The sequence below is a fragment of the Calidris pugnax genome, unplaced genomic scaffold (genome assembly GCF_001431845.1).
Source record: "Calidris pugnax isolate Ruff unplaced genomic scaffold, ASM143184v1 scaffold188, whole genome shotgun sequence".
NCBI lineage: Eukaryota > Metazoa > Chordata > Aves > Charadriiformes > Scolopacidae > Calidris > Calidris pugnax.
In genome coordinates this window covers 14,828,178-14,851,066 of record NW_015091257.1, presented here as the reverse complement: position 1 = coordinate 14,851,066, position 22,889 = coordinate 14,828,178, and the positions used below count along the sequence as shown (strand labels likewise).

At 37.7% G+C, this 22,889-nt stretch overlaps 1 protein-coding gene across 2 annotated transcripts in view; it reads left to right on the top strand.

Annotated features, from left to right (window-relative positions):
- The window catches only part of LOC106898841 (chromosome unknown open reading frame, human CXorf23), a 35,903-nt gene extending 16,062 nt beyond the window's left edge, over nt 1–19,841 (top strand). The window contains exons 8-13 of one of the 2 annotated variants that reach the window (XR_001413981.1): nt 642–760; nt 2,654–2,768; nt 9,218–9,313; nt 13,823–13,978; nt 15,753–16,654; nt 17,793–19,841. Coding sequence is in view for 1 of the 2 variants with exons in the window: in XM_014960350.1 (XP_014815836.1) it covers nt 642–760; nt 2,654–2,768; nt 9,218–9,313; nt 13,823–13,978; nt 15,753–15,782 (516 nt within the window). In the remaining variant the exon portion in view is untranslated. Of the gene's footprint in view, nt 1–641; nt 761–2,653; nt 2,769–9,217; nt 9,314–13,822; nt 13,979–15,752 lie in introns of both variants that reach the window. The other variant, XM_014960350.1, reaches the window with a different exon arrangement.
- The last annotated feature ends 3,048 nt before the right edge of the window (nt 19,842–22,889 follow it).

The following is a 22,889-nucleotide window of genomic DNA, read 5'->3' as shown; positions in this document are numbered from 1 at the left end:
AGCTGGAGTGTGGTTATTCCTGCTGCTAGAACCCCTAGCTACCTTTAAATAGCGTAAATACTAACTAGGTAATTGACATGTGACTCTTACTCTTCCTCTGAGATTCGAAAAAGCCTTAATTTTCTTCCATCCTAATGCTAGAATGGCCCAACATCCACATAATTCCTCAAAATGCTATTTTATCTCATGCTTTCATCCCTTTCAGGGACATAATATTTTCTGTCTTTCCCTTTCGAGCTGTGTTTACTTGTGTTTTAGTTACCTTTTTTTTTCTGTAGCACAGGTATGTGGAGATTCAACTTGAGAGTAGTAGAATTTAAGATTTACTGGAATTCATGTGAATATTTTTGCTTTGGTAACTCCATGCAGAATTCCAGTGCTCTGTTCACTTTTCTTTGGGTGCTTGTAAAAAGGCAGATCCTTCAAGAAAGGATAATTGTTTGGGACTACCTTTTGTTACTGTTTTGGACTTTGGATCCTTGGGTTGATTTACATCTGTCCTACATGCAGGTAGTTAAACTACGTTAACAGGGTTATATAGGAGATGCAAGCCCTGAAGGACACAATCACATCAGTGTGTAGTTATAGTATTCAGTTTTTAACTTGACTTTACCTTGTCTTTAACCCTTTCTCTTAACTAGAACATTATGAGAGTGTTAGAAGATCCAAACGATCTACGGCACGATATAGAAAGGAGGAGAAAAGAGAGATTGAAGAATGAAGATGAGAGAGTGTTTCATGTAGACGGTGTAACTCCAAGGTAATTAGCAAACAGCAATCTTGTTGGCCCAAGCCTGTAGTTCCCTAATACAGTCATTTTTTGACTCTTCCACAGTTACAGTCGTGTTGTGATTCTTTTCCATGGTTTGTCCTTCTAAGTTTGACTCGGGCTGAAATTCAACTGACATGGATTGCAAACTACTCTGTAATGGAGTGTTGCCTTTAAAGAGGTGAAGCTGCAGTGGAGAAAAAAGTGAAAAGCAAGCTTAAACTGTAGCACTGAATGGGAAGAGAGGAAGAAATTAATCTAAAGATGCTTAACTATTGTTAAACTCCTTGATGTGCCATTATCTTGGTATTTTGTAGTTTAATAAAAGTGTTCTAGGATGAACACATTGTTGTGTTGCCCTGGTTGTTTTGTAACGTCATGTGGAATATCAACAAAGAATTGGAATTTTTCTGATTCTTGGAGAATTTTGCCAAGAAAAGCTAGATTTTTTTCTTTTTTAATAGCTTTACTGCTATGAATGCCACCAACAGGTTTGTTCAAGGTGTTTGCTAACCTTAGTCATACTCTTTCACTTTGGATGTCATGAGGTTGGTTGATTACAGAGAGACGACTTGACTTGTGTTAGAAGAAATATTGATTAAAGACTTGCTAGAGTGTAATGAAATGTATCTACATTGTAGTTATAATTTGCAGATAGGTCTTAGTACGCTGCTGTTTGTTCATTTTAATTACAGTCTGTAATGGCAAATAGTGGCAACGTGGACATTTGGGAAAACTGACTTGTGAAGCTGCAGAAGAAATACTTCTTGCATTTGAGATTCTTTAAACAAAAAAACTTTGTCACTGACAAGTGGAGGGGAAAAAATATATTAAAAATATATTGGACTGTTTTGTATAACCTTATGTACCTGGGCCTGTGTCTTTAGTGTATGTCTGGCCTGATTATCTGGGAAAGCTTTTATTTGCCACTTCCACAGTTAATGTCTTGTGTACCTTTTGTGTATGCCCCTCAAAGCAGGAAGCTCAAGTTTCTCCAGGAAGTGAGGCTATCCTGGAGTTCAACACAAGGAAGGGTTAGGCTGTCAGAGTAATGTGGACAATGTAATGTGGGCTGAGGGCAGTAATGGTATGAACAATAGGTAGAATTTTCCTGAAATAGGGTTTTTTTTAAATTGTTAGCATCTAAGATTGCTGGCAATTTTTATGAGCTAGTCCAGTGTGCCTCTATTTTTGCCTTAGTAATTTATGTTGAAACTATGAAAACTGTTTCTTTATGTTTCCTGAACTATGAATTTAGACTTTTGGTGTTTACTTTTCATGGTATATACTTTATTTAGAAGTTTATGAACAAATCTGTATTAGCAATGCACTCATTTAAAAAAAACACCAACAACCAACCAAACCAAAAAACCCAAGCAAGCCAAAGAGCAACGCCCTGCTTGCAGAGGATGAAACTGGAGCATCTAGCTATTTATCTGTGCTTCTGTCAGATTTGAGATTTCATGAAATTGAAAGTTTCTGTGCAGTTTTAAAGAGAATTCAGTGTAAAACTGCCCTTCTGCAGAAAGCATTTCAACCAGCAGAGGGCAGCAGCGACCAGCCATGCAGCCCTGGCGGGGGTGAGCCAGGGAGAATTGATTTGCGTGGTGAGCATTTCAAGGGGGCAGAGTATCTCTGTTAATTTGGCATTGCATAAGAAAATACAGCTTACTACATAATTCTGTGCAACTCGAGCTTGAGTTTAGTCAGAGGACTTGTAATTTGTCGAATGTCCTAGAAAAAAAACCTATTTAAAAAACATTACTTTGCACTTCTAAGTGATACAGATGCTAGACTTAGGTAATTTGAAATGTAGAGTTTTGATACGTTATGACCTTAGATTTTAATTGATCTCTCTCTCCCTCTCTCTCACATACACATCAGGAACCATCAAAGCTGCAATATTTCAAAATTACAAAACTCTCAACTTGATGGCTTCCCAAAGCCTATGAGGTTTATTAAGCCACCTTTCAGAAAATTTATTGGGAAACCTCACCTGGTAAGTCTAAACGTAGAACTAGTAGCTTCTGCATTTGTTGTTCTTATGTTTCTAATTAATTTTTTGCTGCATTGTTAAATTTACATCAGCGTAGACAATCTGTAAAATCTTGTCCTTTTAAATATCAAGTGAGGCTTTATTATCTTCAGGCCTTGCTCAACAATAAAAGTGCTCATAATTTCACACTTCTGCTGCTATGCTTTCTCAGATTTGTTGAAGCATAGATTAGCACAAGTGAGCTAAAGCCACTTTTATGACCAAATGCTGATACAAAAACAAATAAATTTGCTTTTCTATGCCTGTGCAGTACTCTGTAACAACTTTGCTACTGTTTTTTATAACCTAGCAGCGAGCTGACCAGGGATTTATTTTTTTCAGAAAGCTACTTTAGATCAGTATGTTAGATGAAATCAAAACATTTTTTTCAGCTAGTCTGGAAATAAACTGGTGAACTCTAGTTCTCTATTGAATAGCAGGAACAGGTCAAACTAAGATTTTTGAACTAAATTTTACATTCCAAATGACTTACTGAAATTAATTGATTAAGGGGGTTTATGAAATAAAAGCTCGCATTGCTTGTAGCTTTGTAAAAGAAATTTGTACCTAATATTCTATTTCTTCCACTTACTGATGTACTACCTAAACTATAATTTAGAAGGCCTTGTTATTAAACAGGAAACCTGAAGTGGAGGTGGAACAGTTTGAGAAAAAGAATATACCCCTGCATTCTAGCTGTCAGTGGTTGGAAGGGAAGGTCTGAATTTTGTTTTGTGTATGTGGCATTGTTACTAAAACAGTGCTTATCCTCATTATGATAAAAGTTCTGGAAAGCTCCTATTCTAAAAACAAAAATAAGGAACAAATCACAGAAATAATTAGAAATGTCTGAAATAATGTTCCTGAGGATAGAATATTATGCAATGGAATAGTTTATCTGTTTTGATATTGTGTTTATCAAAGCTAGTTTGGGCACTTACTCTTTCTTAGGTTGTCTTTCTGTGATGTACTTTAATACTGAAATGGGGAAGACAGTTATATTAGGTTCAGTAGAAATAAATTTGTCTCTTTTGGAATATTCCTTCTAAATAAGTGTAGTCTTATTTCCAAGTGTTTGTACTCGTTTAACTGGAGAACTGGTGAGACCAGTAAAGCTTTATTAATGTGTGCAACATAATTCTAAAACCTTTCACCCCCCCCTCCCCAGTGGGTGCAAAATAAGGAGGAGATTAATGTAAATTCTCATTCTTTATAAATTGTAATTAATGCCCTACGGACAGGGTTCCAAAAGACCATGAAACTTTTCTGATGTCCACCAAAACCAGCTTTTATTTAGTCAAAGTTCTGACTGTCAGTGAAATGTAGCTGCCTTGCAGATGTAACAGTGCATCTTTCAGTGTAAAAGAACACAAGTTTTTAAGGCTAAAACATATTACTTACTCAAGATTAAGATTGAAGTACCCAAAACCAAGCAGTAATTGCTCATTAAGTAATATAATTATTGCAAATAAAAAGGGAGTTAGTTTGAAATAGAAACTGAGCTGTTCTTAGGTGCGCTGAAGATTGTGTTTTGATATCTAATATCTCTACTCTGCCCTGATGAGGCTGCATCTGGAGCACTGGGTCCAGTTCTGGACTCACCAGATCAAGAAGGACAGGGAACTGCTGGAGAGGGTACAGCAGTGACAGGACAAGAGGTAACAGGCACAAACTTGAATGTAGGAAGTTCCATCTAAACATGCAGGAAAAACTTCTTTACTTTGAGGTGACAGAGCACTGGAACAGGCTGCTCAGGGAGGTGGTGGAGTCTCCATCTCCGTAGACATTCAGAACCCACTTGGACACGTTCCTGTGCAACCTGCTCTACTAGGTGGACCAGCTTTGGCAGGGAGGTTGGACTAGATGATCTCCAGAGGTCCCTTCCAACCCCATATCGTTCTGTGATTCTGTAATAGCGTACTGCAAGCGTGCAGTTTTTAGGAAGTTCTGCACTGCAGTGAGAAGTTATCCATTCAGAACAGCAGCAGCTGTGAAAGCATGGGTATTACAAAGGCAAGGCGTCCTAAGGAAGGAATGACTCTTCATGAAGTCATCCATGCAGGAGCTGGTTTGCAGACAAGTGGGAAAAATTTGCCATCCACATTTGTCAGTAAAAATGAATCAATGCTTACAAACTGGGCTTAAAGACATCTTGCAAATGTGTCTGCAGTACATTAATTGGCACTTCTTAATTGCATCTCCTCTTCTGTTTTTGTGTTTCTCTTCTTGCCTTTTGATTCTTATTCTGCTCCCCTTGTCTGTTTTCCTGTTTATCTAGTATGTCTAATGCTCAATATGTAAAGTAATGCAGAAAAAGGGTAATCTTTTCCTGGGCAGAAAAGATCAGTAATACAGCTAACTCCTATCTGAGGCAGTGCAAATAATTCAGCTGAATAAGCTAGCTCCAATTGCGTAGCACTTCCCATGACACATAGACACGTTGTGTGAGAATGCATGGTGCTCAAAATGGCTTTCCTTGAAGGAGATCTTCAGGACTGGGTGTGATAGGAGAAGAGCTGCTCCTGGTGGGCTGTAGTTCAGAGCTGATCTCCATGTCTGTGAGCTGCTGGCACTGCTTGAGTATTTGTTGTGGGAGTCAAGCGAAGTGGCATCCAAGCAGCCAACTGTAATATCAGCCACATGGATAATTTCTGTCTTGAGTAGGTTTTCTGTAATAAATTCAGAGCTGTGTGACTGTATTCGCTACTACTTTGTTTGGAAGTGTAGTGTTAGTAGAGTTGAAAGCAGCCTTAGAAAAACAAAAATGGATTAAGGTAAAAGCCATTTGTAGCCACTTTCTGCAAGAGTGCAAACATTTGGAATTTGCTGTTCAGAGAGTCTTGTATTGCAACAGTATGTTTAAAGTGTGAACGCTGCCTGGCACCTTGAAAAGTGTAAAGACCACAACTAAAAGGCAGCATTCAGGGAACAATGCATTGGATTTCAGTGGTTTGATGGGTCACCAGAACATCGATGCTGGGTGGACCACACCTTTTTAAAATAGGAAACATCCTAAAATGGAGGGTGTATTACTGGGGTACTGCAATACATGGAAAAAATGAGCAAGAGTTTGAAATGTAAGCAAGAGCTAAAATAATAGTTGTTGAATAAGAAAGTAATTTTCTGTGGTTTTGCTCAGTCTTATAGATTTCACTGAATTTTCACTGAATTTCTAGAGTTGGAAGGGACCATAGAGATCATCTAGTCCAACTCCCCTGCTGAAGCAGGATTGCCTAGAGCTAGAGCATGTTACTCAGGACTGCATCCAGGCGGGTTTTGAAAATCTCCAAAGAAGGGGACTCCACAACCTCCCTGGGCAGCCTGTTCCAGGGTTCCGTCACCCTCACCGTGAAGAAGTTTCTCCTCATATTTGAGTGGAACCTCTTATGTTCCAACTTGTGCCCGTTGCCCCTCGTCCTCTCGGTGGGAACCACTGAAAAGAGTCTGGCTCCCTACTCCTTGTGGGTAGGTATTGGTTCAGTTTCACAGGTTCACTGGTTTCACAGTCCAAGCAGAACTCTCCAGTTCTTGTGGGAAGCTGGTTTATGCTGCAGAAGTGATGTAGTTTTCTGTGGTTTTGCTCAGTCTTATAGATTCGTGGGTAGGTACTGGTTCAGTTTCACAGGTTCACTGGTTTCACAGTCCAAGCAGAACTCTCCAGTTCTTGTGGGAAGCTGGTTTATGCTGCAGAAGTGATGTAGCAATAGCACAGTGTATCAGCAAAATTGTACAAGTATGGGAAAACACACAAAAAAGTATGTAATAGACATCTGACCACATTTTAGGAGAGTTCCATCTGTAATATTAAAAGCAAACCCCTGGAAATCCAACCCAAAAACTCTAACCTTCAACACTCCTCTAATGTTTGTTTGCTCTAGTTTATAGGTAAATACTGAGAGAAAATTACATCAGAGCGCCAGGTTTCAAACAACAAGTATAACAGTGCCAAGGCTCAGAAAACATGGCAAAAATAACTTTAATAAAAGAGTATTTGACAGGAAAAACCACTGCAGCATCTTAAATTACAACACAGGATTAAAAATAAAAAAGATTGGATAAATATTTGCACGTTTTGATCTTTGTTAGTAAAATTCCATTGTGGTTTTTATTCCTGTTGCTTAAGGAGCTGTGTGTATCAGCATCAGTAAAAGATGGATGCTTGTAAACTGAAAGCCTCACCAGTAGATCATATCTGATTCTAGGACGTTGCCTAATGTGGAAACAGATAATGTGTTGATCATATTAAAATGCTCTTACGGTAAACTATCAAAATGTGATATTACCACCTCTTTTTGCTGTCTTGTTAAGGTGACAATATTAGTCATTTGGGTTAAAATTAAACATGGAAATGGTAATTGATACTTTTGGTAAGCCATGATTAACCAATATGAACTCCACAGTGCAAGCTATGAGCATTTGCTACAGCAGGCCAGTAAATGGGAGTGTCTCGTGTATTAATGTTCAGTGATTGTAGCTTGAGCTTGAAAAGTTGAGAAGAATTTGTGCCTTGAAGGTGCATCTAGCAGGTCTATCTAGCCCTGATTGTATGAAATGTCCATCTAGTCTTATATCCCACTGACAAAAAGAGCATAGCTGAAGGATAAAAGATCAGAACAAGTATCTATTTATACTTCCCCATTATTTTTCTTTTTTTCATTTAAAGCCTACGGTTTAGGAAACTCTTGAAGAGTAGATTGCTGTATCTGTGGATGAAGCAGTTCTAATGGTTTTGTTTCCATGAATGTATTTGAATCTTGAGGGAGGTGAAGATGGGGAGGGATGTATCCACAGTTAGTTGAGACAAGCTTTCTTTTACTTCCCAAAGGTTTCTTTTTTTATTCTAACAGGAAATTTTCTTGAATTTTTTTTTTTCATCTTTCTGAATTCTCAGCTTTAAGAGGAGTGTACTTCAACAGGGAGCTTCCTGATTTAATTACGTGTTGTATGGAGGGAGTTAATTTGATTTCATGAAGTATCTTCATATTCTTAGAACAAGAAGGGAGCTGGGAAGTTCCAGACATGCTTTTCCACCTGTGTATTTAATTTTCCATGCCTTTTTTCTTGGAAAAGCCATTTTGACTACTTCAATCTCACTTCTTAAAGTCTTTCTTCCTCTCTTTTTGTTCTCTGCTGAATCGCCTTTTGTCAAGGCATTTTAAGAAGTTAAATAATTGACTTGTAGGCAATAATATATTCTCAAAATAATAATAATAAGCTAGCTTAAATCCCAGTTAAAAGATAACTTGGATTCTAACAGTGTTCTGTTGTGCTTCACCTTCAAATTCATAGCAGTGTAGGAAAGCGTATCCTAAAGTGTTTCTGCAACTGGCAACATTTGGTTCAAGAACAGAAATTTTGTAAACAACAAAGCATGCGTTTTTATTTATTGTTTTATGTCAGTATATATGAAATATTTCATGTGAGTCCTCTTGTTAGGCTCTTCTTGAAACGTATTTGAAGCTGTTAAAATTTCCTTTGAAAGAACTGAGTTCAACAGCATTGGAACACTTTTGTGATTATACAAGAGTGGACCATAAAAAAAAAAAGAAATAATTTGATTGCTAAGAGTTCATTAGGAAGTCCATTCTGTAAATATTTCCAACTGTATGCAATGATGGAAAAGAATAATATTGTAGCTGTTTGCATCCTGTTAAAGTAGCTGTTATAAGAAAAGTTGGAAAAAGGCCAAAATACCAAGGTAGGACAGTGCTGGAGGGAGTGCTCTATTTTATGCAAACCATGGCTGTTTGACTGCAGCTGGTCAGTGTGATACACAATAATTTCAGTACTACTTGTCTACCAATGGCTTTTGAAATCACATGTGTTCGTGGCAAGCAAGCCATCTTCAAAATGCTTTTGTGATACAGAGTTAAAAGTAGAATCTTCTGAGGACCAACATAATGTGCTATACGTTTGTTGTCTGGTTACTGCGGTGGTGTGTATAGTAACAGTATGTGTGTCTTCTCCTCTAAAATGTGCTAATCTGTGATGACCATATGCTAACCAGGGATGTCCAGAGTACTAATCTTGTTGTCCTTGTTCCTAACTCAAGGGATGACTGCTATAGCAGCCTGTCTGCTACACTTGCTGCATGCAAATTGAGGCATCTGTTCTCCGGGGGGCAGGGGTGGAGAATCTTAATTGGGTTGTTACCTGCTGAGATCTCTCCAAGAAGATGATATTCTGGTAGGATGGTCTGTATCATCTGTTTTTATGGGCTCTGCTATCACTTCAGCCAGCCTGGACTCCAGGCCCTACGCTCCTGTCACTCTGGTTCCTTCCAACAGTCTCCTTGTCTCAAACGCTAGGAGATTGAAAGAGTTGCAGTAGTTGTTAGTATAAACTGGAAATTTTGTATATTTTCTTGAATAATTTAGTAACAATAAGTTAATGTTTTCCTGTTTTCCTATTAGAATTCTTACTATTCTTCAAAACCAAGTGATACTTACCCTCAGAGACGCATTAGAGGACACCTTGAAAATGCAGGACCCGTCAGAAGACACTTTAAGGTACAGATCAGCTTTTGCCAGATGTACGTTATGATTATTCAGTCCTACTGAGTTCAGTAACAGGAGACACGTTTTTTTAAGGTATTAAGTGCCATGAAAAATAGTGTCATCGTGGCCCGATTTTTTCCATTGAAATAATGGAAGTCTTAGGTTTTAGTAGGTAAGAGGGCTGGCAGTGGATTGAGCAGGGTTGTACAGTATCGTATCCATGCAGGTGAAATAAATTAACTGTGAAGTTGAGAATGACAGTTGTAGAAATTGGACAATGAAAACTCATCTATCCAAAAAACAGACTTGGTCAGCTTACTTTCCTTTACCTGATGCATGCGGAAGCCTGAACTATTTCCCAAGACTGGGAGAAATTAATTGTATTGCTTTCAAAATTGTATTACTGTTATTTTATTAACCCTTTTGTATAATGATTTCTGGGGAACTAATCTCTTGTGTATACCCTGCATACAGCTATCTGTGCATTTAAAAAAAAAAAAAATAAAAAATTTAACATCTTGAAGCTTTATTTTCAGGGCCTCAAGATGGTAAAGGGGTTGGCAACTGTGCTTCCTGAGGTAGTGCAGTGGCTTTCTAATGCCTTTTGATTGTAAAATATATCGTGTGTTCAGCAGAAAAACAAAAACCACTTTTTAACTTTTCTGCTGACACTGGCATGCTATGCATGGGTCCAGTTAAAGCTCTTTATATTAGAAAAGTATTAATCAAATCGAGAACACCTTACACTCATTTTCTATCTTAAAATTACCCCTATTTATTTAACAGGTGTGTTCTCAAGAGTAAAATAACACACAGAGTAGGTAATTATCTTTCTTGTTTTGTAGAGTGAAGCTGAAGTAAAGTTTTGATGGCTAAGTTAAGTACCTGGCATTTTTGGGTGATGTTTTGAAAGGGGGGCAGTATAGGTGTGGAATTTTTTGTTTGGTGTTTGGTTCAGGCTCTCCCATTTAGGTGTGCTTTGCTATTCTGAGACTGTTAGATAGCTAAGCTAACAGCAGCAACAAATGCTAATGTCATTCTGCTGAAAGGAAGAAAAAGAAAAAAAAAACTTTCCTAGTTTGTGTCAGCCTGATATAACTATTTTAACATGTAAGGACCTCATAGCCTCTTAATTGGTATCCCTTTTATATTATCAACCTATAGGGGATGGGGGATCTTTAGCCCTGGCTGCCATGTCATTGAGGCAGTGTTGGTATATGATGTAATAAAAAGGAAATGGAAGGCTGCCTTCATTTACATCTGCCTACTCTTCTGGAAATAACGCAAGCTTGAAAGTGTCCACTTCAGTTGTCATCGTACATATATATGAATGTTGCCTGAGTATTGCTGTTTCCAATGATCTGTCTCATGGTGCTTCAATATTTGTAGGGAAAATAGCATATGTACTTGTATTGCAGTTTGCATATGTGTATAACACATTTAATACTGCCATGGAAACAGCAGTGCTGATTTGACTTAATTTTGTCAACTTTTTTTACATTCCCCCTGCGTAACATAGAGGGGTTTTCCTTCCCGTGCTGTTGCTGAAACCTGCTTAGAAGGTGATTTGATTATATTCTATACTCAGCAGACTTCCTTGACTGAATAATTAAAAAAAACCCCGAAACCCAAATGTACAAAGAAATAAAATAAAACTACTGAAAAACCCATACATGCACATAATCCCATTCCTGCCGTTCTGTGCCCCCTCCCCCCTGATAAAAGTCCAAAGCCCACCACGCTTCTTGGTATATAAAATGGGGGCATTTTAACTTAACATACACTAAATAAATCTTTTTTTTTTTTCTTATTAACATACTGCAAGACCATATGTGGGGTTTTTTTAACTTTTTGGAAAAAAAATAAGGTATTTTTTAACAGCAGTTTTATAAAAGTTCTGGAGAAATCTTATAAAATTTAAAAGGTCTTTCTTGTAATGATGTTTTGCAATGAATTGCTAAGCCAACCTTCAAGTGGATGCATGCATGGTAATCTTTAGAACTTAATTTCATTCATAGTTTAACACCGTTCAGTGTATTTGTGGCTGTGGTGGGGTAACCCCCAGCCAGCAGCTAAGTACCACACAGCTGCTTGCCCACTGTCCCCTCAGCTCCCCTCCTCCCCCAGCAGGATGGGGGAGAGAATATGGAGAGCAAAAGTGAGAAAACTCATGGGTTGAGATAAAGACAGTTTAAGTGAAGGAAAGAGGAAGAAAGAAAAGATGCAGTGGCAGTTGGTCACCACCTTCCAGAAGCTGACTGATGCCCAGCTGGTCCCCAAGCAATGGCTACCTTCCTCCAAAGCCCCATCCTCCCAGTTTCTGTTGCTGAGCCAGTTTTGGAGATTATATGGTGTGGAATAGCTCTTTCCTCAGCTTGTGTCAGCTGTCCTGGCTGCCTCCCCTCCCATCTTCTTGCCCACTCGTGTCCTACTTGCTGAGTAGGGGAAGATGAGAAGGCCTTGCTGCTGTGTGGGTAGAGCTCAGCAATGCCCAAAACATTGGGGAGTTACCAGTGCTGTTTTAGTCACAAATCCAAAACGTGGCACCAGCTGTGAAGAAACTAGCTGCATCCCAGCCAGACCCAGTGCAGTGGCATATATTTCTCATATAGACTTATTTTGGAGTACCATTGGAGGTACCATTGCATTGGTTCACAGGCATTGTCATTAATATTATTTGTAAAATAGTCATAATAGACGTCATTTAGCAGATTTTTTTTTCTTGTTCTAGACCAGATGTTAGTGATGTTTTTAACACAAATTAGATTACTTCACTTTGCTCTAAGCTATGTGTGACTGCAGTGTCTACATACCAAATGTATATATAATCTGTTCATTTGGTCTACAGCTGATTCTGTTCTACATTAATAATACTGCTGCTCCCCTCCCTCCTCACTTACAGAACACGTAGATACTTGAGTTCACACTTTTCAAGTGTGTGTAATCTCACTTTTGATATCTTGTGCCTTTTCCCCCTCTCTTATTTGGTCTGCTGCTTTGCTTATTGTCATGCAAATGCGGTGGCAGACCACTGAGGCCTCATCCTTTCTAGCTACTTCAGTCAAAGCAGAAAAATCACAGCAGCTGTGGGGGAAATGGGAACTTGTAACTGTGCCCTTCAGTCTTCCCTATGACAGACATATGCCTACTTAGAGAATTTACTTGCACTTTGTTGTATTGTGCCTGGACTCTGATACTTTTCAGGAACAGGCTTAGCATTTAATAGCCTTCTGGAAGTGTCCTCTGCCTACAAAGCACTGTAAGAGTAACCCTGGGGGGCTGATGGGGCCAGCTTCTCAGTTATCTTCTACTTAGCATGTGGGTGAAATGATTTGGGAAATCACAAACCCTCTGCATTTGCATAAAGAAACCTTAGTTCTGTACAGTCCTTTCTTAGCTGTTCACCAGCCATGCAGTGGAAAACACAGTGGAAAAACTGGTACCAAACTTACTGCAACCTCAGAGCATGTGCTTGTTTTTTCTTGAAGTGATCCTTACTCTGTCAAAAGGAGACTGATTTCATCAAAGTAATTGGGTCATGCTCAAGAAGGTCTATTTCTGTGATATGTTTTGTTCTTTCCTACCCTTTAAAGGTGTTTATAAAAGAATTTTATATGGTCAGGATGTTTCGTCTTTTTGGCTGGGAAGCCATTGTTTGTTTAAATTTAGGGGAGGGGAAACCTTTACATTTAAAGGATGAATATATACAGGAATGCTTTCTAAAGAGACCACGTTGGAAAACATAAAATGGCAGTACTGAAAAACTATGAGAAATTATGATAAACAGGGTTTTTCTTACTGCCTATTTTGTTGGAGGTCCAAGTGCTTAGGAATGAAAACCATCTTTTATAACCTTAACTACTGTGGCCAGCATTGATCTTGCTATATTCTTTCTGTGTATTTATAATGCTGTTCACCTGTACAGCTTTTGTTATCTCTGTGGCCTCTGCTCCTGGTCCCACACTAGGTTGGGTTACAGTATTCCAGTCTGGAGGTGACCAAGACATAGAGCAATGAATGTATGTTCAGATCGTAAGATCTTAAAACTATAGGAGAAAAAAACCCATATACACTGACTTCTGTTTAGTATGACTTTTTGACTTGCCATGTTTGCCCACTGCAGGCCTGACCGCTGAATTTGTTAGCAATAGTGAGGTGTTGTCTTAAACCAGCAGCATCAACAAAAAAGTTTACTTTCATTAAGGTTTAAAAAAGTGTTTAAATGTACAATACATTTACTTTTTTTCTATGAGGAAGGTAATTTCAGATCTTTTTAAAAGTACAATACGGCAGTTCTTTGGGCCATGTGGTGTCTAGTGGTCTGAGAAATTATTAAATTGGAATTATTATGGGGAAATTATTAAATTGGAAATGAGGGAAGAGACTCTGCACTTGCAAATGCACGCTTCTGTTGTCCAGTACTATAAGCTGTACATGTGTATAACTAAATATAAACTATTGAGTTTTGATGCCCTCATTTTACATATTTTCTTTTTTCCCTCCCTCCCCCTACCCTTACAGAGCAACTTTGTGGATGGCCGTTTGCAATCCCATTATAAATCAGGCTTAGTACAGAAGGGTTTATATATTCAGGCTAAGTACCAGCGGTTACGTTCTGTTGGTGTAAGGGGATTTACCACTAATAAATTCAGAGATGGATTTTTGAGGAAAGAAAAGGTAAGTTGGCTTAACTTATTTTTCACTAAGTCATTTATAAAATATGAATATTCTTATGATCCATTCCAATTTTTAAATACCCATGGAATAACTTGGATGGGATTTTCTGGAATATTGGCTCTTTGTACTTTACAGGCAAACGTGATTCCGGACTCCTATTTCTTCCATGTGTATTCCATAGAAACTTGCTGAAACATACTTTGGGTAATTGCAGATCAGAGGTGGCCTCTGAGATTCTGCAGTTGCCTCTGTTTCAGTGTTCTCTCCTTGAACTCAGTTGATCTCTCTTCCTATTGATAGGAAGGGGAAGTGGCCTTCTTTTAAAAAAAAAAAAATATATTATGGTAGGTTATGGTTTTAAATCAGTGTGAAGGGTATTAATTTTTTTTACTGCATCTGTGTGTTTGTCCTTTTTGTTTATGATACCTTAAATTAATCATGTGCTTTAAAGTACACACTGGAGTGCTGTTCTGAATAAAGCGTTCTGTACTATATATTGACTGTGTAAAATGGTTTCATAAGATCAAGCTGAAATAATTGGGCATATCTGTTTTATGATACCTTTTGATGGTGTGCAAGGGACAGCAATAATCTTGAACTGCAGAAGAACTTGTGAACCATGTAAAATGTTGCAGCTTTTGTTCGGATCAGTAGTTAAAACATTCTAAACCCTTTCTTAGAATTGATCAAGTATGATCAAAGTAGCATAAGGTTACTCATGACATCAGAGAATAGGATTAGATGACCTACACAGCCCCTTGCAGTCCTGTGTTCCTATGCGAATTCTTGTTTGTTTTGTAATTCTGTGTCCACCTAGCTACAAGTAAACACACTTGCATAAGCATTTGTAGTGGGATTAGAGTTCAGTTCTTAGAGCACAGAAGCATAGGTTCTTAGAGCTATTCTCAAAAAACCCTCAAGTTTACAGCCGGGGGGTGGGGGAAGGGAAGCAAAACACAAAACCCCACCAAAACACAAAAACCCCAGATGAAAAAAACCAAGAACCATACCCTTGAGTAAACTGGTCACTTTGTTGCTGAAGTACACAAGTGAATGCCTTATTTTTGCATAGACTATGCATTTGCATAGACTCTGAGATGTATGATCTCTGAAAGCTAAATTGAATAGGAATTATTGGAAAATAGATGGAGAAGGATTTATTCCAAAAAATGTGACCTTGTAAAATGGGCATAGAAGTGCCATCATTTTGTTGTAGTGAGCTTTTTCTCAATTTCCAATGCGCTTCTATAAGTGCATATTAAGGTTCTTGTCTGGGACCTATAAAGCATGCTGAACACAGTCTGGCTGCTGGAGATCATGATTTGAATTAGAGAAGCATAATAAGATCTGAATATTGATTAATTTTTTTTGGCTCTATGAAGGACTGGAGTATCCTCTGAGTTAAAGTAAAATAAATCCTGAAGAGTAACTATGACAGCTGTTTTCTTAACAGCATACTGATTGCTGGTTGGCTAATTCTTAAAAACCAAAACTGTTCTTCAGATTCTAGCATTTCCCATATGTTGCCTATTGTAAGGATTAAACTTGTCCTTGAGGTTTGTTAAACTAGTCTGAACGTCTTTATTTCACCCTTTTGAAGTAATTATGCACACGCATCCTTTGAGGTATCAGCTTTACAGTTGTGCTGTTTCAATCCATAATTGAAAGAATCTTGTATGTTACATACTATAATAATACAGTGCTTAGGAAGGTTGGGAGGCTTTTTTCCACTGTTACAACGTGACAGTAACGATTTTTTTTTTTCTCTCTTTAGGGAAATTTAAATATTGCAACAGAAACCTGAACTGAGGTGTGATCCTGAAGTTGAAACAGCTAATACAGCAAAGGGAGCATCTGTTCATTTTTGGACAACGTTGTCAAGACTTAAAATAGGATAAAGGAACTAACCCTGTAACTTTCTTGATTAAAAAAAAAAACTTTATTTTTCAGTAGTGGAATGCTGCAGAACTTTTTTACAGTTTTAATAATTGCTTTTGAAGTACAGTATTCAACTGAAACATTGTAGTATGTACCTTTAGTTCCTTTTACATACCAGTCTCAAGTAAAGAAGTCATTGAAGGGAGTCTTATTTATTGAATACCTTTTCTCTAAGCATGATGTTACAGATGGAACTTGAGTTGTTATATCCGGAGGTTTATATGTTGGAAGTTTATTGCTTATGTAATAAAAAAAAAGGAAAAAAAAAAAGTGCCTGAATTGTTTGGTAATAGCACATTAGCTCAGGATTTTCCAAGTAATGACCTTTTAGGTTGTGCAATAGATTTTTACACCTCCTGTTCATGTTCATTTCCGTAAAACCGTATTTGTATTACTTTATTTTAGTTGAATAATATACTTGGGGTTTCTGATGTGTATATACATTTGTAAATTGTTAGAATGTTGGGACAACTTTCAGTATTTGATTAAAATGAATGGTAACAGGCAGGTATGTAATGTACTGTAGCAGTAGCTTATAACTGCACTGAAAGCATGCTTGGGTTTGTTAGAGGATTAGTTGGTCTGTATTCAAAATTATTCTGTCTCATTATATTTTGGTGTATGACATTCTTGACCAAGCCACGTGTTCGCTAATCTTTTTCGTCATAAATGACTTGGTGATTTCCTGGATTCTGAAATTGGGGCCTGAAGTGTTTAATTACAAGAAAAACAAAAAAAGTAAGTTTTTATAAGCATGTCTTCTAACAAAGCTGTTCATAATTGAAACTGCTTTAATGCAGATAGCTTGTAATTTTGTTCAAAATCCCAGTAATTCTCTGAACTTTACCATACTGCAATATTGTTACGCTGTGTGCAAAACTCAAATAGCCAGACATGTTTTATAAGCAGCTATAAACAATGCTGTGTTTATTTCCTGATCATAGCCTTGCCTTAATATACCATAGGGATGTGTGTACGTATTACAGGTTTGTTGGACTTTTTATTGCCAGTAAATTAAAGATGCCTAGCAAGTGGTTTTCAGAGATGTTCTTATTTGAGAATTAAGTTATTCTCCATATCCACAGTGTATGCAGGCTAATGTATTTCCATCATTTCCAAGACAGCGTTAGCCATACAGAATGCAGGCCGGTCTCTGTTGTGGACAGTAGATCAGAATTCTTATACTGGGTAGAGTATGTTCAGAGAAAAGGAAATCTGTTTTTTGGGTGGGAAGTCAAGATGTGATTTCTGCATTCTTTTTTGTGATGTTTTTTCGACAATGCCTGCAGTAGAGAGACTATTTGAAAGTATAGGTATGGCTCAGAACAGCTAAAATAGTGTTACTTAAAATCTTCAGTTCATGGAGCGCACTGCTTAATGTTCATAGAGAATAAGCAGGCAGAAAGTGTGCCACATTCATTGATGTTATGGTCGTTCCACAATGACACCAGATGGTTTGTTTCTAAAACCCAAGATTCAGCTAGTTTTTCGGTAACATTGACAGGCACACACAGAATGGGAAGCTAAAGGAAAGAAATTCTTTGGTCAAATAGAGGCAGGCAACTTTCTACACACAGGAAAATGTTTACTTATGTTTTGGTGATGAATCTGGCGAAATCATCCTGTGTAAGTTTAGGAGATGAAAATGAGGAATTGAAACAACAGGTTAAGTGAGTCGACCCAAAGCGAATGTGGAGTAGCTGGAGCTGAGCAGGCAGCTGGCAGGCGAGTGCTGCAGATGAGGGCAGGCTTATCCTCCAGCCCACAAGCTACTCGCACTGCTACTGAATGTGCTAAAGCACTGTAAAACACCTAAGAAGTAAAACCGTATATGACATAGGACAAACTACTGAAGCTATATTGTCTTATTCAACAGGATACTACTGTTTCTGTAAGCTTCCTGCAGTGTTCTTATTAAAGCCTGAAGAGAACTCGTTGTTGAGCAAATGGGAAAAGTGGATACGTGAAGAAACTTCTGACGTGGCAGTCTTGCTAACGCTGTTTGGAAGTAATGCTGAAGTAGCCAGACTTCAGTCAGTTAAATGCTGCTTTACTGGGTTGAAAGTCTGACTGGTTCCTCTGGTTTTGTGCTTTCTTATTTTACCTGTGCATGACTAGGTATCTCTTAATTTGTTTTCTACTTTAACAGTTTAGCTTTGTTTGTTTTGTATTTCTACAGTTGTGAGCAACATATTACGAACATGGTATTTTTAGCATGTTTACTGACCGATTTTTTTTTTTTTTTTTTTAATCATTATTTTCCTCCCCCTTGCCCAACCTTGGTCTCAAGCTGAATGTCGTATGATGAAATGTAGTCATTGTTTCAGTTGCTTTAGCTTTTATTAAAGGTGATACATTTGCTCAGATCACATTCTTTACTGATAACTTTACTAATTTAGGATTTTGTCATGGTAAAACTCCCTATATTTTATAAAATTCATACAGAAATTCAATTCTGTGACTGGCTTAGGTGCTAGCACCATCTACTCTGTTACCTGGTGTGAGACATTGCTGTGTATATTTCTCTTTGTGAATTACAGAGACTTGTGTCTATATACTCATACACAAATCAGCTTATTTATTCTTCTAGCACAGGAAAGTTCTGTTGTACTGGAATATAATGTTTTGTTGAGAACAATGTATTGAAGTTACTGATTGGGTTGTGAAGGCACAAGAAAAAGTCTTAAGTAGAAGAAAGGTCTTGAATAACTTGAATAACTTGGTGCCTTTCTGTATTGTGACTGCATTGTGGAAAACACCTGTACAAAGACTTAAGTAATATCCTGATTATTGCATTGTTTCTAATGAGAGCATGGACTCATAACAGTTGTTAAAATAACCACTTACTTTAAATACGTGTGTAAAGCCTCAGAAGGAAAAGAGCATTTCTTGTATTAGTAAAGTCTGTCACTGCATTTGCATTGGAAGGGCAAGTTAAAAATGTGATTGTCTAAGAGCTTTCGAGCTTTCTATTTTACACTTTGAAAATATAAATGTGAATTGCCTTTCTTTTGGTTGACTTGAAATGACTGTTAAATGCTTATGTCATTCTCAATTGTTCACATGTAAAATTGTTTTTTTAATTGCTATCCAAAATGCAATGGATTTAATATGACTAGAGTCTTCCTTATATGTGTCTGAAATAATAAGTTGTTGTGAAGTTAGCATTTATATTGCTGATCCATTTAATGTCTACGTAGATTAGTTAGAATCCTCATTTTAAACTTTGTGATGATTGAGTTCACGAGGTTAACGAAATTCTGGGGCTAGTAAGAAGCAACATATTGCAGGGCTTCTACAAGCCTGTCTTAACTCCAATAATTGCTTACATGTTTAAAATCACCTTACCTGATGGATTTAGGTGGTCTCGAGACCTGGATGTAACTCTCAACTCAGGTAACTGATAGCAGAGGATGGGAGTAAATTCAGCTGATCTCCAGTTGTGATACGTGTTTACCTGCTGCTTCTCTCCCAGGGCCTCAGGGTGAAATGCTGAATTTTCTTTATATGAACTTAGTTGCTTTAAAAACAAAAAAAACAAACCCAAGATTACGCTTTTGTGGCATTAAAAAGGCAGGGTTCTCAACTTGCTTGTTATGCATTGGAAAGTCATTTTCTGCCGTGTCTTGGAAATGGATAGTAAGAGTTGCTCGGAGAAGATGATTAAAGATTATAGCAAAGAGAGACTTGATTTCTCAGTATTCACCTTAGAAGACTGTATATTGAGGGAGATCTTTAATTTCCTTGCTTTCTGAAGGGATCTCTTCCCATGCTGTGTAGAAACATGCCTCTTGCCTTTCTTTAAGCATCTGAACAGCCATCTGCAAATTTCTCTACGGGAGAGCTCTCTAAAAGAAAAACTTCAGACTTGCATCCTAATGAATCTTGAGGAGGAGAAAAAAAAAAAAAAAGATGTTTCTGCACATAACTCTGGCCCTTGACAGACTTCATTCCGCTGCTGCAGGATTTGAAGATAGGAGGTTCTTCAGCCTCCTTACGAAGGAAAAAAAAAGAAAAACCAACAATAAAAGCCATTTCAAGGTCTTTGAAAGCCTACTTGTAACACTTGACTTCTTAATAGACCTTAAGGACAGTGATGAACATTTAAGTGTGTTCTGTTTCAAGCTTGGTGAGCATAAATTTTCAGTGTTAAGGTCAGAGAAAACTGATGTCATAACACCTGCCCCTTCCTTCCATACCTGACGGTTTTTGTTGTTGGAGGGTTTTTTGAGTAGGTATTTAGCCATGTGGTTTAATAGCTCAGTGCTGCCTGCCACTTTAATACAGTTTTCTTCTAAGCAGTCTAAATCTCATGTCTTTTTAATATTTCATTTTCTGTAAATAATGTAGTAGATGGCTTTTATTTCGTGACTGCGTTCTCTTATGTCTTTATTGTTGAGGGAAGAGACAGGGTGGAAACAGTTGTTGTTTGAGTACACTCTTAATGGAAATAAAAAAAAAAAAGCCTCATTGTTTTGTTTTAAGAATAGCAGGATTTTTTGTTTCCCCCCAATTGAATGAGGGTGTGGACTAATGTCCAGTTCTAAGAAATACATTAATGACCTTATTTATACTGTAGTTTCATAAGGACCATCTACAGTCTGTATGTGCACATTTATGTACACATGCAAACACCATATTAGAAACCTTTAATGTAGTTATTTCTAAGTGTGGATAAGAAATGACATTTCTAAACTACTGAAGATGGAGTTAAGTGCAAACGCATTTTAAGTCTGTAGGCTTTGGAGTCCACAACGGTGCTTTTGACAATGTTATCCCATATCTAAAAGTCTCATTCATAAGTATATATTAAGATGTAGGTATGTTTATATGTATGTTTAACATAGTTTATATAAAATCAATGTAAATTTTGTTTCTACAGACAATAAATGTTTTAACAAAAATTTTACTTATAAATAATTAAGTGATTTGATTCGGTAGTTATTAATATTTGGTGTCATGTTCAGATTATTTTACTTGATCTGTATAGCCACTGATTTTTTTCTCGTATATAACTGTTGCTTCTATAACTTCATTTATTGCTTCTTTTTGAGATTGAAGTATTGATGTACCTTCTAGGCACACTTTTTTGGCTAAAAGAATCTTTCCAGAGACAAAATACTATTATCCCTTCATTACTAGCACAAAACAGACGATGTAGAAAAGGAACTTTGAAAAGCAGGTATGTCCATCTCCTCCATGGCATTCAAAATCCTTAGCACCTCTACCAAACTCTGATTCTCACCCTATGAAGGGGCAGCATCGAGGAAGGCACACGTTTGCTTGGCTAACTTTACCAAAATTTCCATTTAATAGAATAGTATGAGGTGAGAACGACCGTGTTAGTTTAATATTAAGATCCCATAATGGGTGCTCTCCATGCTTCACATGAGGTGAAGCTAGGAGAATACACTTGCAGTGATTAATTTAAAGGAGATGAGTTAACTTTCCCCATTATTTACTTAAATTTGCTGTAATCTAGATGTCAGTCTTCACTGTACACAAGTACTTTTGGGTTTTTTTTAAAAAATTTCTCCTAATCTGGTGATTATCCTTTAACTGGATAGTACAGCAAAACCCTAAAAGTTTTTCAGGTCATAGAGGTCAAATGCCCTCATGCAACAAAGAATTGTGGATAACAGAAACCAGCATTGTTTTATTAAGGTGTGTATGAATAAATGAATGTTGGCTTTCTGCTAGTGTGTTGACTGGCTAAAAGATGGTCTGCATGTGTATGAAGATAAAATTAATTTTTTTGTTGTTTTCCCCCTCTGCTTCCAGTCGTGGAAGTCCATCAGTAGTTTGTGCTTGGTGTCCCAGTGTTCCTGAAAATAATCCTGAGATTATTAAGTCTTTGAACCTTTCAGTGAAAAAGCTGGAGGCTGTCTACACCTACATCCAGCCTATTTCCATTGCATTCCTTTTCACAGTTGAACTTACTTTCCTGTTTCAGTTATGTTTAAAAACTTTTTGAAAAGCTGCATATTATGTCTGTGAAGGTTTTTGGGATATCACAGTAACTAATTTTTCACAAAAGACTAGAATTAGACAAACTTCTTTAATCCTGATATTCCATTGCTGCTATAACATGTAAATAAGTAACTTTAAAAAAAAAAATAGTACATCAAGAATTAGGATTTGAGTCTAAATTATTAATCCTCTAATTGGTTAAACTCTAATTTTCTCTTGAACATTTCACCACTGTCACAATTCCAAAAATATGGATTTTCACAGACAAGAGGCCAGATGCTACCTGGAAAGACTTTCTACCCTGAAAAAAACTTTTCTGAAAAAGCTCTGTTGTACTTGAGTGGGAGCAAGGGGACGAGAAGTACAAAAACCTTATCCTGTGTGTTACTTTCAGTTTTCTGTCTTTATACCCAAAATAATTACCGGAGGTTAGAACAGGCTTTTTTTTTTGCTTAACCTTTTGTTAACTTTGAAGGTGCTTGTGCTGTAACATGCTACTTATCTTTATTGTTTATACCAGATTACATAGTTTTTAATCTGCTATTCCCTTTGGTTGCTACTGTGATGGGCTTTTTTTCCAGCGGTCTTTACCTGGGTGAAGATTTTGCCTGTGAATAAGGCCTCATGAGGTGCCTTTTTGTCCAGAAATGGTACAGATCTGGGTGAACTGCTCTCCCTTTCGCTCAGTTTTATCATAGCGTGCATTTCACATCTTCTTGCCATACCTGAAAAGAACAAGCAGCTGCTCATGTGCCACTCCGTTTCCCCCCCCCTCCCCCCGAAACACCACCTCTACCAAAGAATCCACCTTTCATCTCATCTTTTTGTCTTTCTACCTCTTTTTCCTTCCATCCCGGCTTCCTGAGCCAAGAGCGTAAAGGGTTGGGGAGGGGGGAGGGAAGCATTGGGGGTCCCGGCGGTGCGGCCCGGGCTGCCACCCCCGCTCCCCCCTCACCCCCCCGCTTCCCTCAGGGCCGAGGACGGGGGGAGATGAGGGGCACCC